The sequence below is a fragment of the Triticum aestivum genome, chromosome 2B (genome assembly GCF_018294505.1).
Source record: "Triticum aestivum cultivar Chinese Spring chromosome 2B, IWGSC CS RefSeq v2.1, whole genome shotgun sequence".
Classification (NCBI taxonomy): Eukaryota; Viridiplantae; Streptophyta; class Magnoliopsida; order Poales; family Poaceae; genus Triticum; species Triticum aestivum.
In genome coordinates this window covers 3,854,725-3,869,383 of record NC_057798.1, presented here as the reverse complement: position 1 = coordinate 3,869,383, position 14,659 = coordinate 3,854,725, and the positions used below count along the sequence as shown (strand labels likewise).

Genomic DNA, 14,659 nt, shown 5'->3' with positions numbered 1-14,659 from the left:
CTCATAGTCTATAGGATGACCATCGGCAAAATGAATCAAGAGAAATCAAGCACTTGACAAGAAGTTTCCAACATCTCAAATGTTAAATTGAGGAGAGCCTCTCAAAGCAAGTGTCTTATTTCGAAATTTTACTTGTGAACTCCAATACACTTGGAAGTACGCCGACGTGAGGAAAATTAAAAAGATTAAAACTGGTGTATTTTAAAGGAACTCGCTTGGTTTCTCAAGTGCACAAGGTCGCACTCATTTCGCCTCCCAATCAAAACATTGTGTGTTAATAAGGTTAATGCGCTTGTAACTAAATTCGAACTGCTGGGGCAAAAGATTTTGAAGATGAAATTCCGAGGAACTGGTGATATCATTCAACATCATAGGGAACCAACCTTCAAAATTCATGATTTCAACTAGAGTATATAACTTCTTTCAAAAACCAAAAGAACAAAAGATCCTGACACTGCTTCATTCTTGTCTCCAAAATTAAGCTTGGGCTATTGCCAAAAAAGGCTTTCACCCCGCTTTATATATAAAGGAATAACACACGCCACCACACTACACACACACACACCCAAGGCAGGATACATAGGCACTGAGTGCAGCAACACCGCCCCTAGCACTACAAGAGCAACCAGGGGTTTCAACCATGAACACGCCGCCGCGAAGAGATGAAGCCGCATAGTCGAATCATGGGCTCCAAGACGGTGCCTTCAGGAAGGTTACCACACCGGAGCGCCATCACCGCTCGATCCGAAGATCAGAGTTTCCAGTGGAGCAGCACCATGGGCAATTAGAGCTGCGACGGCACCTTCAAGAAGGGAACGACTTTCGCCGCCGCCGGTCCATCGGAAGATAGAACATGTTTTCTACCCGGCCAACACTCAACGTCACCACTATAGAAAACAAGGCTTTGGTCACAGCTTAATGTACACATTAGTCCCGGTTGCATCACGAACCGGGACTAATGTGAGCATTAATCCCGGTTCGAGCGGATGAGGCGTCGGAAAGGCATTAGTTCCGGTTCAAACGGGACCTTTAGTCCTGGTTTGAGACACGAACCGAGACTAAAGGGTGCGATGCCCTTTATTCCCGGTTCATGTCTCAAACCAAGACTAAAGGTGGTGCAATGCCCTTTAGTCCCGGTTTGTTTCTCAAACCGGGATTAAAGGTACAAACTCTATCAAAACCGAGCCCTCCCCCCCGGGTGTGTCGCCTTTTCAGTTTTGTAAAAAACATAAGAAAATGATAAAAACTTCAAAAATGAAAATCCTTCGAGATGTAGTTATGTTACTACATCGACTAGTTAGGAAAATAAAAAAAACTTAAATTTGGACATGTTTAAAAGTGTTATGAAAAAGTAAAACGGCCATATCTTTTGCATACGATGTCGAAAAAACCCGCATAATATATAAAAAAATCAGCACGAAAATCCGCATCCGATTTTGACGGCCGTAAACCTGTTTGCAAAGTTTTAGAATCCTCAAATTCTAAAAGGAAAAAAAGATATGCTCAAATTTCAGTTTTTTTGACATTTCGTTAAATCTGGCTAAACTATGGTCAAAATACTTATGCAAGAAATATTACTGTTAATAAATAATTGTTTTTAGTTTTTTTGACTTTTGGTCAAACTATGGTCAAACCTGGTCAAACCGTGGTCAAATTGTGGTCGATCTATGGTCAAACTGTGGTCAAACTACTTATTCAAGAAATATTAGTGTTACTAAATAATTATTGTTTTTTAGAATAATAGTTTCAAACTCAAACGGTGTAATGTGTGACTTCATGCTCAACTTCAACTCCTAAGGTTTAATAGGATTAAAAACTTAGTATTGTGAGGAAAACAACAAGTCCAGACTTGCAAGCAAAGGGGAATGGAACTCAAAAGTTAAGCGTGCTCAAGCTGGACTAGTGAGAGGATGGGTGACCGATTGGGGAGTTAGTCGATTTGGAATGAAGAGGGGTGATTAGAGATTAGAGATTAAATTGAGAAGTGATGAGCGGTGATTAGAGATTAAATACAAATAATTCAGAAATTTGAAAATCGAGAAAACAATTCAATTTTTTTTCAAAAACAAAATTAAAAAAATTCCTTTAGTCCTGGTTACCAACCGGGAATAAAGGTGGAGCTTCAGACAGCGGCCCAACACAACCGGGACTAGGGAGGGGGGGGGGGCCTTAGCCTGAACAGGGACAAATGGGCCATTTTCTACTAGTGCACTGAAGACCATGGCTACCACGCCGCCCACACGACCATCGGCACCGGGCAGCACAACTGAGCCACGGGCTCTGCCCAAGAGCACCGCGCTACCACCGCTGCCCCGGCATCCAAGACCTTGACACCACTTCACACTACAAAAAATAGATACATCCGTCACATTATGGCCCGAACGAAAAAAATTGTCATGGTTATGACACTTCTATGACAATAAATTTGACAAAAACACGTATCATCATTGATGTTGTGGGCTCCTTTTTCTATGACAGAAAATCATGATAGAAAATGGACTTTTCATCCTGGGCCAGCCGGAGACGCACCTGCATGACATCCTTTGGGCCGTCCATGGTGTAAAAAATCGTGGTAGAAGTGAGGGCGAGAAAAATATCGGGGAGTTCCCGGTTACGGTGGGTAGTCGGGGCCGAGCGATGCAGTGTGGGTAGTCGGGGCCTAGTCAAGTCGTCAAATGCATCTGGTTTCCAAACATCATCTAATATAATCAAATATTTCATTTGCTCCAGGTATCTCTTCAATGTCTCTTCAAGGCTTGTGTTGTCCATCGCATGCAATGTTTGATGGAACATTGACTTTATCTCTTAATAGTTCCTTGATTATATTCCTCACGACATCTTATAGAATAAGTTTGAGAGATGGAGACCCATGCATGGCACTGAAATTTCTCTTTCTCTTTCCTATAGACATTTGCAGCTAAAGTTGTTTTGCCAAGTCCTCCCATTCCTATCAGAGTTATGAGGGAGCAGCCCCATCATCACCTTCCAACCACTGCTCAAGTTTTTCTCTGTTTTCATCCACCCCAACTAGATCTTCCTCATCAAGGGAACAAGAAATGTTTGCCAAATCATGAGACTTCTTGATAATGTAAATCAAGCTGCTTGTATCTCCATTGTGTATCATGGGAACCCAACGGCTCTTCATCTCGGACATGTGTGTAAGGTCTTTCTCTATTTCCCTCACTTTGAGAGATATCTGATTCACGGAAAGCTGAGATCTCGGTTTTGTGAGCCCTTTCTTCAGGTAAAAGCAACACCATCATGTTCCCGACCAACTTGATTCATGTACTCATCAACCATATTCTCCATCGCATGTGCTACCTTCCACACCTCATCCAACCAGCCCTCATTGACTTGATTGTGGCGGTTTCGAAAGTCCTTTTGACAGAGAACATCATGCATTATGCGAAGCTCCCTAACAACGCGACCCATGCTGCCCTGTTGCTCTATTAGGCAGGCCGCATACTTGGAAAACTGAGCGCTGGCCTGATGTGCTGCACCATTTGCCAAGGCGAGTCCGATCTTTTCAATTACCAGAAGAAATACAATTTCAGCCATTCCTTTCTCGGACAGTTTCTACTGTCTCACTACTGGTCTGCGGCCTAGTTGCATATATTTATCTCAAGATCTCCAGGATGACCATCTGCAAAATGTTGATTTAGCTTTTATTGCATCTTGCTGGTGGCAATCACTAGGCGAAATAATTTAGGACTCTCCAACCACAGTTGAAAAGTGAAATAAGCAGAACCATTCAAAGTAATTAATCCACCTATTACCTTGGTGTCATAGGGTATGAACTCTTACTTATCAGGAGTAGTGAATATCCTGATACATGCTCCACCATCAATGATTATAATATTGTCAATGAGTGACTGGTGCACATGGTGATGTCTTAACCAATGAAGAACATTATTACGAGGCTTTGAAGAAGACCACAGTCGAGAACATCAATATTGTTTTGGTGTGGTGAATGATGGATGGATTAACCCGTGATGAAGAAGGTTGTGGTTGTTCAAAAGAACTTTGCGGTTTTCTTCAAGTTCCTAGGAAAGGCAAGCAAACTCAAACATGCATGTTAATTTTATGCCTGTAATCTTCTACTCTCCGTGATCTGGAGTAGCTTGTATGGTACAACAAGATTAGTGTATAAACCCTCCGTGATCTGGAGTAGCTTGTATGGCTGTAATCTTCAAGTGCACGCATGTTAATCTCGACTAGCTTGTATGGTACTAATCGGAATCAATATCAAGGTACGCAGACACAAATCTGTTCATCCCAGCTGCTATAGTTCCCTGTCACGTGAAATAGTAAAAATTCTGGTTAAACTTGGATGCATGAGCAGCTTCACCATGCAATTCAATCCCCCCTCCCGCCTGGAACGGAGTGAGGGCTGATGGTTCGTTCGTCAAACCAAAGAAAGGAGCGTCACGTCGGGCACTCACAGATGGCAACAGATTGCAAGCAAGGTTCGTGGGCTATAGGGAGGAAGTCAACGGCCCCTCGCCGAGCATCGGGGCACGAGATCCGGCGGCTGCCGTGTCAGGGGCGCTCGTTGCGAGCCCACGGGGTGTCACGGAAGCTGATTAGGAACCGTTGTGTGGACGACAGGAGCAGGGCACGCCGACAGCTCAAACGGCGGGAGCACGGGCAGGTAGCTAGAGGGGCGCGAACAGGGGACGCGCCGCACCGAGGGGGTCGAGCGCACGACGTGGTCACCTAAAGCTCCCCCGCACCGGTAGCGTCGTCTGACGGCGGAAGCAATCGACCCCCTCGTTGGGTAAATAAAGACGTCGTCTGATGCAGCTCACGAATATCACCGCCGGGGAGCGGTGGGGATGAGGCGAGTCGAGTCGTGTCGTGTCGTGTGTGGAGCTGCATTTGTGTCGTGGACTGGAGCGCAGAGGGAAATCCTACGGCGAAGAATGCGGTCACGCGTTGAGACACCTGGGCGATCACTCGCTCATTAAAAAAAAGAAATTTGTAGTACTCCCTTCGTTTTTATTTACTCCGCATATTAGTTTTGATTGAAGTCAAACTTTATAAATGTTTGACCAAGTTTGTAGGAAACAATATGAACATTTTCTTTAACATATTTATATGATGCGAAAATATATGCAATGATAAATCCTGTGTTATTGATTTGGTGGTGTATATGTTAATATAGTTTTACTCTCCGGCGGAGCGATCCCGCCGGGGATACTTTTCCTTCGAGAGGGGACATCGAAGCTATCGTCTCATCAACATTCCTTCTATCGTGGGAGGACTCATCTCCATCATCATCTTCACGAGCATCATCTCATCTCAAACCCTAGTTCATTTCTTGTATTCAATCTTTGTCTCAGAACCTCAGATTGATACCCGTGGATTGGTACTAGTGTTGATTACATCTTATAGTTGATGCCAGTTGGTTTATTTGGTGAAAGGTTGTATGTTTAGATCCTTTATGATATTGAATACCCTTCTGATCTTGAATATGAATATGATTTTTTGTTGCTAGTTGACCACTCGTAGCATTTCCTGTTGCTGGTGGCAGCAAGTCCTCATGCCGGTCGCAGCTCGACGTCACTGCTTTGCGGCCCCTCTCGCAGAAGCACATTCTCATGCTTGTAACAACTCCTGTCTCCGGTCGTAGCTCAACATGTCGTCGTTCGCTGCATGGGTGAGGCAACAATCGTGGCTAGCCATCACATAGTTATCGACCGTCAGCCGTAGCGCCTCGCTTGCTGGTTGCAGCAAAATCGTTCACCGGTCGTAGCCGACTCGTCCGCTGGTCGCAGCTTCCCTGACGCTTCCTCATCAACTGACAGATGTAGCAATCCCTGGGCACGGTCCCAACATCCCCATCTAGGTCCCAACAATCGGACTGCCGGATGCAGCGAACTGGTGTGTACTCATCCACTACCCGGTAGGCACTATGGTGGCGAGCCCTTGTCTTCGTTGTCTATGGCCTCAGCTTCCTGCTGTTGTTGGACCCGTCACCACCATTTCCATTGACAACGGAATTGATATCCCTCTTATTAATGCTCTCCATGCAAGAGGTAGGGAAATTAATCTGAACCGATCATGGCATGCTGATCGTATACCTTGAAATCCAACATGTTCAATGCATGGTTGACGTGACTATGTTGATTGCACTGTACCGGTTGTCCCGATGTGTCGCAACAAAGTTCGGTGCCAGCAAGCGTGTGCCTGAGCTTCTATGGTTTGGAGCTAATAACTTGAAATGACTTTTACACCCGGCAAAGGCTTTACCTAGTGTTTTACTCGACAAAGAATGGTCGACATACACCCTTCAGGCAAAGAGGGTTTCTCCTAGTGTCTAACGGGGGTACTAGATAATACTCCGTATAAAGCAACTGGCAGCCAACCGACGCAAACAGTGTCAACTACGTGTCCACACGGTTTGCTAAGTGCCATATAGTTGGTACTCGGCAGAGCATTGTTATTCCGGCACTTGTTTCTGTTACGCCTAGATTTTCCATTGCCCTCACATGCTTCTGAGGTGCCAGAATCACTCCTGCGGGTCATCAAGGAGGTAAGGGCTGCCATGGTTCTCGGCTTGTCTTGTCCGAGCTGACGGGCGAGCCATTCATCTCGGATGTTGTGCTTGAATGCAACAATTGCCTCGACGTCGGGATAGTCGATGATTTGATTCTTCTTAATTAGGAACCGATTTCAAAATTGCCTCGACCTCTCACTGCGTTGCATACACTTCTTCTTTTGGTCTACAAGGGTAAGTAGAAAGACCCCCCTCCCGTTGCTCTGCATCTCCTAGATTAGATATTGGGTGTTCCATAGGAAATTTTATAATTTTTATGCAACGTTCCCCAACACTTCCTGACCAGCCGGACCTTGACTGCTACCGGTCCGTCCATCCTTGCAATCAATTCTCCATTGTTCTTCCTTCCATCAGCTATTTTCTTTTGTATTTTGTCCCTGAATGAAAATACTGAAGTTCCTTACAGGATCCCCTGAGTAGAGTTGCAAACTCTTTACGACCGACCTAAGGATCGAAGAGCACAGACAAAAGGACGCATGGAGCTTCCTGTTGGCAGATTAGTTGCTTCTCCATTTCATTTGATTCGCTACGAGTTGGCACAATGATTACCTCCATTATGAAAATATAAATAGTAATCTTGTTGAATAACTTTTTTTAATGGAAGATCATCGCGAGCTTTATCTACTACAGATTTAGTTCTATTGTGAGTGTGAACTCATAGATGAAACAAGGAAAAAAAACTGTTACAACACTCCAAAACAAGACCAACTTTGCTAGAACTGAAAAATATAACGAATCTCAATGCAATGCGGATGGTGAATCCCACCCACGGTAGAATTTCTTTTCTCCGTTATCCAAGAACTGTTTTCTTATACACTAATTTTCTTCATTGCATGCAAACAGTGGGAGGTGTTATATCTTTATTTGAAGTAAACACTAGGAGTTGTACACATGACACACACACACAAAATATATATTATTTGGCGCGAAGGAGTGGAGGTAGGGTCCTGATTTAGTTGCCTGTTACTCAGTCATTCTTGGTCGATGTTGAAAGTCTTGAAGCTGCATCCATCATGACCGCGAGGGTCTGGTCAAAGTCATCCAAGAGTTGATGATAGTCTGGAAACTTGTCCTCCTCTACTGATAGAATTATCTTGATTTTGCTTCTGTAGCTTTGGTAGTGAATAATCAAAGCCTACATAAGAAATCCTCGAAATTAATTGCCAACCATGGTAAGAAAAAACGAAATACTAAGGGCTGTGTCAAAATTGCTGTAGAAAAACTAGGAAAGAAAATTTGAGTAAAAGAAACTTTCAAATAATTAGTCTACATGTAAGACCTCTTTGACTAATTTTCGGGTCTCCATCCTTATTTATTTCAGTATACACCATTATTCACAATAATTGAGTGTATTTTCACATCAATCCTTTTAAATGCACTCGATATATTGTGATTAATCCCATTCTAAATTATACTCAATAGTCACCGGGTGGCTTGGCTACCGTATTAGACAACCTGACATAGTTGACTCATTGATTGCAGCTGGACATGCCAGCCCGGCGTACAAAGTGACATGATTGGAACATTTTCCATAACGATGCCAAAATGCACATTCCTGGGTGACTCCATCTTCATCTCTCAGAAAATGTTCTGCTAGATCCCTGCTTAGCTGCGCTCGGGGGACTGAGATGCGACTAAACCGTAGCCGTCACACTCCCTCCCATGCTCTTCTCTCCTCAACTCGTCTAGACGAGGCAACTAACGAATCCACCGCAACCGCTAAGAGTGGTAGCAGCGAGGTTTCAAATGGTCCGACTTCAGATGGAGGGCTTAGAGGCCGAGGGTGTTGCTAAACCTTGGTTGTGGAGGTTGGTGGCCGGCTTTTGCAACTAGCCGCGGGGGCTCACGCGATCTTCTTAGGATTGTGTACAATCTGAAGCTCGGATCCCTCTTCATCCTAATGGATCAGACCATCGGCGTCCGTTGGGCACCAGATCCGCTATAGGTGGGGCTATCTAAGCAAAGGAATCGAGATAGTAGAAATCTTTGGCTGGATGCTCCGACCACGATGGCGGCAATGGTTACTAGTGATGTCTTCCTTCTTGGAGGGGTCATCCAGGTTCATTTCCAACTCCCTCCCACTAGCATATCAAGGTGAAAAACCTTGTGTGTTCCGGACTTAGGTAGCGGCGCAACTTTTGTCGTCACCTTCGTGAAGGTGTTGCCTTGGGTGAGTTGAGGGTGTTCTATGGCATTGCGGTGTTCTTGTTGGGAGTTTAACGACATCATATAGGTAGAGGTCTAGCCATGGTGCCACATTTCGCTGGGTTATTGTCCTTTTGCAGTTCTTTTGGTTGTTTGTTGCTTGGTGTGTAAGTGCTTAATTGCTCTCCTGTTGACCGGCGTCACCATCTTGGACGGGAGAAAATATGGTTCCTCCTCCCTGTTTGTAGCAAGACATCATGGGAGTCATGGACATGATGTTGGTTCATGTGAGCTCTTCTCTATCGCTTAGCATAAGACGTTTTAGCTCCTCTATGTGTGTGTTTGTTCATCAACCACGCTCCATAGCAGCTTCATCTATTCATGATTGGATCAGTGAGCCTTGGCATGGCTCTTCCCATGGAGATTCTAGTCCAGTGGGGTGGTCGCGCTGATCATCTCCCATGGTGCTTTGGAATCACCTATCCATGCTCTAGAGTGAGCTGCTCTATCTTTTCGGATGGTCCAGCTCCCTTTCATCCAAGGGGAAGGGTCCCCTTTGGAATTGGAGAGGGCGAGTATAAGGACAACGTCCACCTTCAAAAGGAGATGCTTGTGTGGTCTGTCATTGCTAGGTTGTGTTTACGCCCTCGTGCTTCGTTCGCATTGGATGGGGTTCGTCGACATTATGCTAGTCATCTTTTTTGCTTGGGTAGCCGCAATAAAGGGATCGGCTCCAGCATAGATAGTTGATTGTTTAACTTCCACCAAACCAATGTGAGGCGTATATCTTAGCCCCTCCCGTGGGTCGAACCATAGACATTTGAACACAGGGAGACTTCAGGTTTGGCACCCTTTGTTGAATGTAACCTCGTATATTTTTTGTACCCAGCCGTAGTACGCAACCGAATTTTGACCAAGGGTGTACACTCCGGTATTTATAGTGTTGGGATCAGACGGCTGTTCTGGTGCTCCTCTGTATGGAAGTGATACCCATTCACATCATACGTTTTACATGTCATGACACAGCTGACCGGCCGATCTAGGCCTTTGATTTTCACCGGGCGGGGTTTGACCGATGGACCTTTTCACCAGGTTGTCATAGCCCAGCCCATAGGTACACCCCCGAACACGGCTCGGGCCCAACCCACAGCAAGACCCCCTCTGTCTCATCCCGACGTGGACGTTTCCCCCCTTCGTGAGACGGCGACAACGGCGTCCGTGAGGGGGGTCACACCCCGGAGCCGCGTGTCGGGTGCTCGCACCTGCCACCACACTTCCACACGCATAAGAGGGCCCATCGCAAGAGCTGGCGGCATTGCTCCCCCCCCCCCCAAGTCCCCCATCCCGTCTAACCCTGACACAGTTGACTGGCGGATCTAGACCTTTGACTTTCATTGGAAGGGGTTTGACCGATGGACCTTTTCACCTGGTTGTCATAGCCCAACCCATAGGTACACCCCTGAACACGGTCCAGGCCCAACCTGCCGCAAGATTCCCTCAGTGTCGGCCCGACGTGGTCGTTTCCCCCCTCCGTGAGACGGCGACAGCGACGTCCATGTGTGTGTGTGGGGGGGGGGGGGGGGGTCACAAACAACATATTCATAATCTATGAAAAATTCTACACCAAATCGATATATAATTTATGTATGTTCATGTTTAGATAAGAAACATTTAATTTAATCAAAATATAATTTAGAAAAAACACAAGTATGCTGATCTATGCCCCCGGATAGATGAGGTAGACTCATCGGATCGATGACGTGGCACATGCCGCATATCGATGATGTGGACAAGGGCTGTGCGGACGGCTTTGCCATCGGCATAGCTATGCCGACGGCCGCCGTTTGTGCCGTCGGCATAGCTGTGACGGCGTCAACTGCCCGTCACATGCCGGGTCGCCGGGCCCACTTCTATGTCGACGGCCCGCCTATGCCGACGGCCGATGTAGGCGTATGTCACCCTATGCCGATGGCTTTCCTGTGCTGACGGCCACCGTCGGCATACGTGATGATACCCCTACGGCTTGCCCTAGGCCGTTGGCATACCTCCATATATGCCGACGGGGTCCGTCGGCATAGTATAGGCCGTCGGGATTAGGCGAAATTCTGGTAGTGTGTGTTTTGCGCGCGCGCGTGTGTGTGTGTGGGGGGGGGGGCATATCTGGTGCACCAAGACAATTGGTGCTACCGGTGCACCGGACTCCGTTGCACATTCAAAAATGTTAAAAAAAATCAAAAAAAATAGTGTATCGACACAACATCAATATAAGTTCTCACAAAAATTCAAATAAAAATTCAAAACAATGCTCAAGATACAAAAATTACAAATTAGATGTCGATGTGCTAATGGGCCACAATTGAAGCCCAATTTGTGTTATATACTATTCAATATCAAATTTTTTATTTTTATATCTCGAGCAATCTTTCGAATATTGATTTAAAATTTTGTGATAACGTACATGGATGTTGTGTCAGTGCACTAATTTTTTTGGGATGTTTTTGAACATTTTTGAATGTGTAACGGGCGACCGGTGCAGCGGTGCACCAGATACATCCCCGGAGGGGGGGGGGGGGGTGTCAAGCCCACATGAAGAATGTCCATTAAGCTGCTAACAAATTCTCACATATGGGCCAGTTTGCAGTAGGGGATTTATACATGGTTTTTTTGGTGTATTCGACTGAAGCAACATGTCTTTCTACTAATCAGATACAACAAAGCTACTTTGTGCACAAATATCAATCGTAAATCATATTATCGATTGAACTATACATTAGTCTGCTAGTGTGCAGCAGGATCATGCATAACACTTGCAAGTTCGGCAAATGTTCTTAGTAAACTATACACTGTAGTTACACCTATGTATCGGTCGTCTAGGGCACTCTAATATTCCTCGAGGTAGGTTTTCGACTCATGTTCATTTATGTCTTTGGTTCATTGTTCCATTTTTGCTCTTAATAAAAAAATGTCACTGAAGAAGGGTCTTCATAGTAGAGTCCACAGTCATTTTTTAATGAAAGGGAGGAATGTCCCCGGCCTCTGCATCATAGTAGAGTTCACAGTCTACACAAAATTAAAACAATACACCCCTTCGAAGTTTACAATGGTGAGCATTTATCGATATCTTTGTGTTATCAGCGTACTAGTGGATGATTGTGTTTAACAGAAGTACAGGACTATCAGTTGCATTCTTATAGAGTACCTTATGGAAAATTTGGAAGTATGCGAGATCATGGGTTGCCTACCTCTGGAATCCCATAGACGCTAGGTGCAATGAAAGCCACTGGGTGTCCACATAATTCTACTTGTTCGGTTGGTCCAACCATGTTTGAGAAAACTATTGTTGTACGTGCAAAGAGGCACCGAAAGATAGAAGTTCCTACCTGGTTCAATCATCACGGTGAAATGCAATTTGAAACATTAAAATAAAGAAGAAGAATTATGAACTCTTACTTCGCTAGGTTCATATTTGTGTAATCTAATTTTAGATAGATAGAGCAAAGGGCAGCAAAGCATACCTTGACACCAAAAACTTTCATGAAAATCTGAGCAATCTTATATGTGAATATCACTTCTAAGGACCTCTTTTTCCTATCCAGAACCTTCTTTGCTTTGCGAATGTATGCAAGTGGATCATCGTGTGTGGCTAGATAGAATGGAAGAATGATGTAGCCCAGTTTATTTCCCCATGTCACCTCGTTTCTCGTATCAGATTCTATCACATTAACATATGTCTGTTCATAGAGGTAAAGTCAGCAAATTAAATTAAAATACTTATAATCCACGAAATATGATGGTGATATCATGTGACCTTGTTCAGATATACGTATATGTTAGTGAAAAAATCGTTGCATATATTTTGTGAGGAAGTACATCTTACCTGTAGACTAGTGGCTGGCCTTGTGTTGACAGGAAGGAGTGATCGCACACAGATTTTCGTAGTGTTAGGCTCACCTGGCATTGAAGTAATTAAGAAACGAAGTGTCGTAGTAGTAAAAGGCAATATCGGCGTGTAGGAGAAATAATTGATTCTTTCATTAAACACTTGTTACCATTCACGTACTTACCGGACTTGCGGAAGTAATATCGTGACAGAGCAGCAGAAGTCACTGCTACCAGCACGTCATTGACAGTCTGTGGTTCCCGGAAAAAATAGAAAGAAAGTTAACAGTCCGTGGGGGAAAAGTTAAAAAAGAAACGAGTAGCACCCTCTGTTGAAGGATCTTAAAAGAATTTGGTGAACAAAACTAGCTTATACGTACACAGTTCATGGAATTCTTGAGGAACTTGACGTCATCAAGGCTAAGACTCCGGTGGACGAAGCGCTTGGCGTGGAACCCGTCGTCGTCGGCACGCTTGAACAGTGTGCGCTGGTCACTCAAGAACATAATCGTGGCGGCGAAGTAGGCAATGTCTGCCGCGGTGTTCCACGCGAGCACAAGGTACGACAAGACCCACGCGACGAACGCCAGGGTGCCCATGGAAAGTGGGGGGCGTTGCGGGGCGTATATGGCGCCCATGCGTGTTGGACGACGATGCGGAGGCGCGGCTGGATGGCTTTTGGTGTCGGCAGCGGCGCTGCGCGTGGACATCATGAGAAGCGCCAAAGTAGACATACCATCGCCGTAGGCGTGGTGCACGCGGATGGCCACCGTGGAGGCCGCCTCGGAGCTCGGGAAGTCGAGGAAGTGGAACTCCCATGGCGGGCGGGAGCAGTCCATGGGGAGCGTGGACAGCGAGGCGACATAGTCCTCCACGGCCTTGTCTGGGTCGGTCGCTCGGTCCAGCTTCGGCACGATCATGTGATCTTGGACGTTCACAGTAGTGCGCGCCCATCGCGCCTCGCCATTGTTTAACCCATCCGCCACCTGCATGCCAGTGTCATACGTACATACATGTACTTGTTGTGGTTAAGCAGTTGTAGTCACAAGAGCGCCTACTTGAATGCATCCATAGCGCGGGCATCGGGCAAGCATAGCTTCCATGCCGGCTCGGAAGGTGGTCAGGTTTATCGGCGTGTCGAGGCCGATCGTGACGACGATATAAATACCTATATCTTCCATGGCTCTTGCTGTAGGGCTCACGGGCTCCTCCACCGGAGAACCGGCGGGCGGCGTCCACTCAGTGTCGGCAGGTTCTCTTGACGTGTGGATTGGGAGCAGTCTGTTTCTCTGAACTGATGCCCAAGGACTACCACTAACGGTGTCCATTGCTGCTTCCCTATGAACGCTAGCTACTCGATCGTATGCGTAAAGGCTCCTTGTTTCCTTCGTGTTATATATAGGACCCCAAAAGATAGTGGCACAACTACTGGTTCCGTTCCATCTACTCCTTCCTTCGCATAATATAAGAGCGTTTTTTATATTCAAAACGCTCTTATATTATGAGACGGAGGGAGTAGTATTCTCCAACTACTTCCGATTTTCTCCAAACGAATCAGAGATGCAGAATAATAATTGTGCATGAACTTCTGAATTTTCCATTCGTAAAAGAAAAAAACTACTTCTGAACTTTCCGAAATGAATCAGTGAATGCATCTTCTTACAGCCTTGTTACAAGTGAAATCCTTTCCCCTCCAAAAAAATAAAATCTTTCAACCCTTCGTCACTGGCGCCCTAACTCACCCCTGCCCTCAGTATATCCCGGGGGATTCCATACTGTGTGTGCTCGGCGCCGCAAGCGTACCACATGCTCTTCCAGGTGCTTTCCACCGCAACTCCTCTTTTCCGCCTCTGCAACATTGCTGCCACTCTTTTGTCATCTTATCTCCGAGTGACCGGACATCGCTGCCGCCATTAGGTACTGCATCGCGACATGGCAACACTGGTAGGCAATAGAGTTGGACAAGTTTTTATAGGAATCAACCATATATCACATGTTCATGCGTGAGGGAAGTTGGAATGGTGCATATTTACGAGGCTACATCGTCTATGGTTTGGATGGTCTAGTGTATTTGGT

At 45.7% G+C, this 14,659-nt stretch overlaps 1 protein-coding gene across 1 annotated transcript; it reads right to left on the bottom strand.

Annotated features, from left to right (window-relative positions):
* Nucleotides 1-7,409: 7,409 nt before the first annotated feature.
* On the bottom strand, nucleotides 7,410-13,927 carry LOC123039833 (wax ester synthase/diacylglycerol acyltransferase 11-like). The gene is made up of 7 exons (XM_044462838.1): nucleotides 13,642-13,927; nucleotides 12,964-13,569; nucleotides 12,769-12,835; nucleotides 12,582-12,655; nucleotides 12,220-12,435; nucleotides 11,947-12,084; nucleotides 7,410-7,694 (listed from the first exon to the last, which is right to left on the bottom strand). Exons 1-7 carry the CDS (start codon nucleotides 13,909-13,911, stop codon nucleotides 7,527-7,529), a joined length of 1,539 nt encoding a protein of 512 aa, XP_044318773.1. The 5' UTR covers nucleotides 13,912-13,927; the 3' UTR covers nucleotides 7,410-7,526.
* Between the last annotated feature and the right edge of the window lie 732 nt (nucleotides 13,928-14,659).

Excerpts from the sequence above, each read along its gene's own strand:
- LOC123039833 (XM_044462838.1), bottom strand. The coding sequence starts at position 13,911 with ATGGACACCGTTAGTGGTAGTCCTTGGGCATCAGTTCAGAGAAACAGA. Across the intron at positions 12,836-12,963 it reads TCAAGAATTCCATGAACTGT|ACTGTCAATGACGTGCTGGT; the intron begins GTACGTATAAGC and ends CGGGAACCACAG. Across the intron at positions 12,436-12,581 it reads GGCCAGCCACTAGTCTACAG|ACATATGTTAATGTGATAGA; the intron begins GTAAGATGTACT and ends CTCTATGAACAG.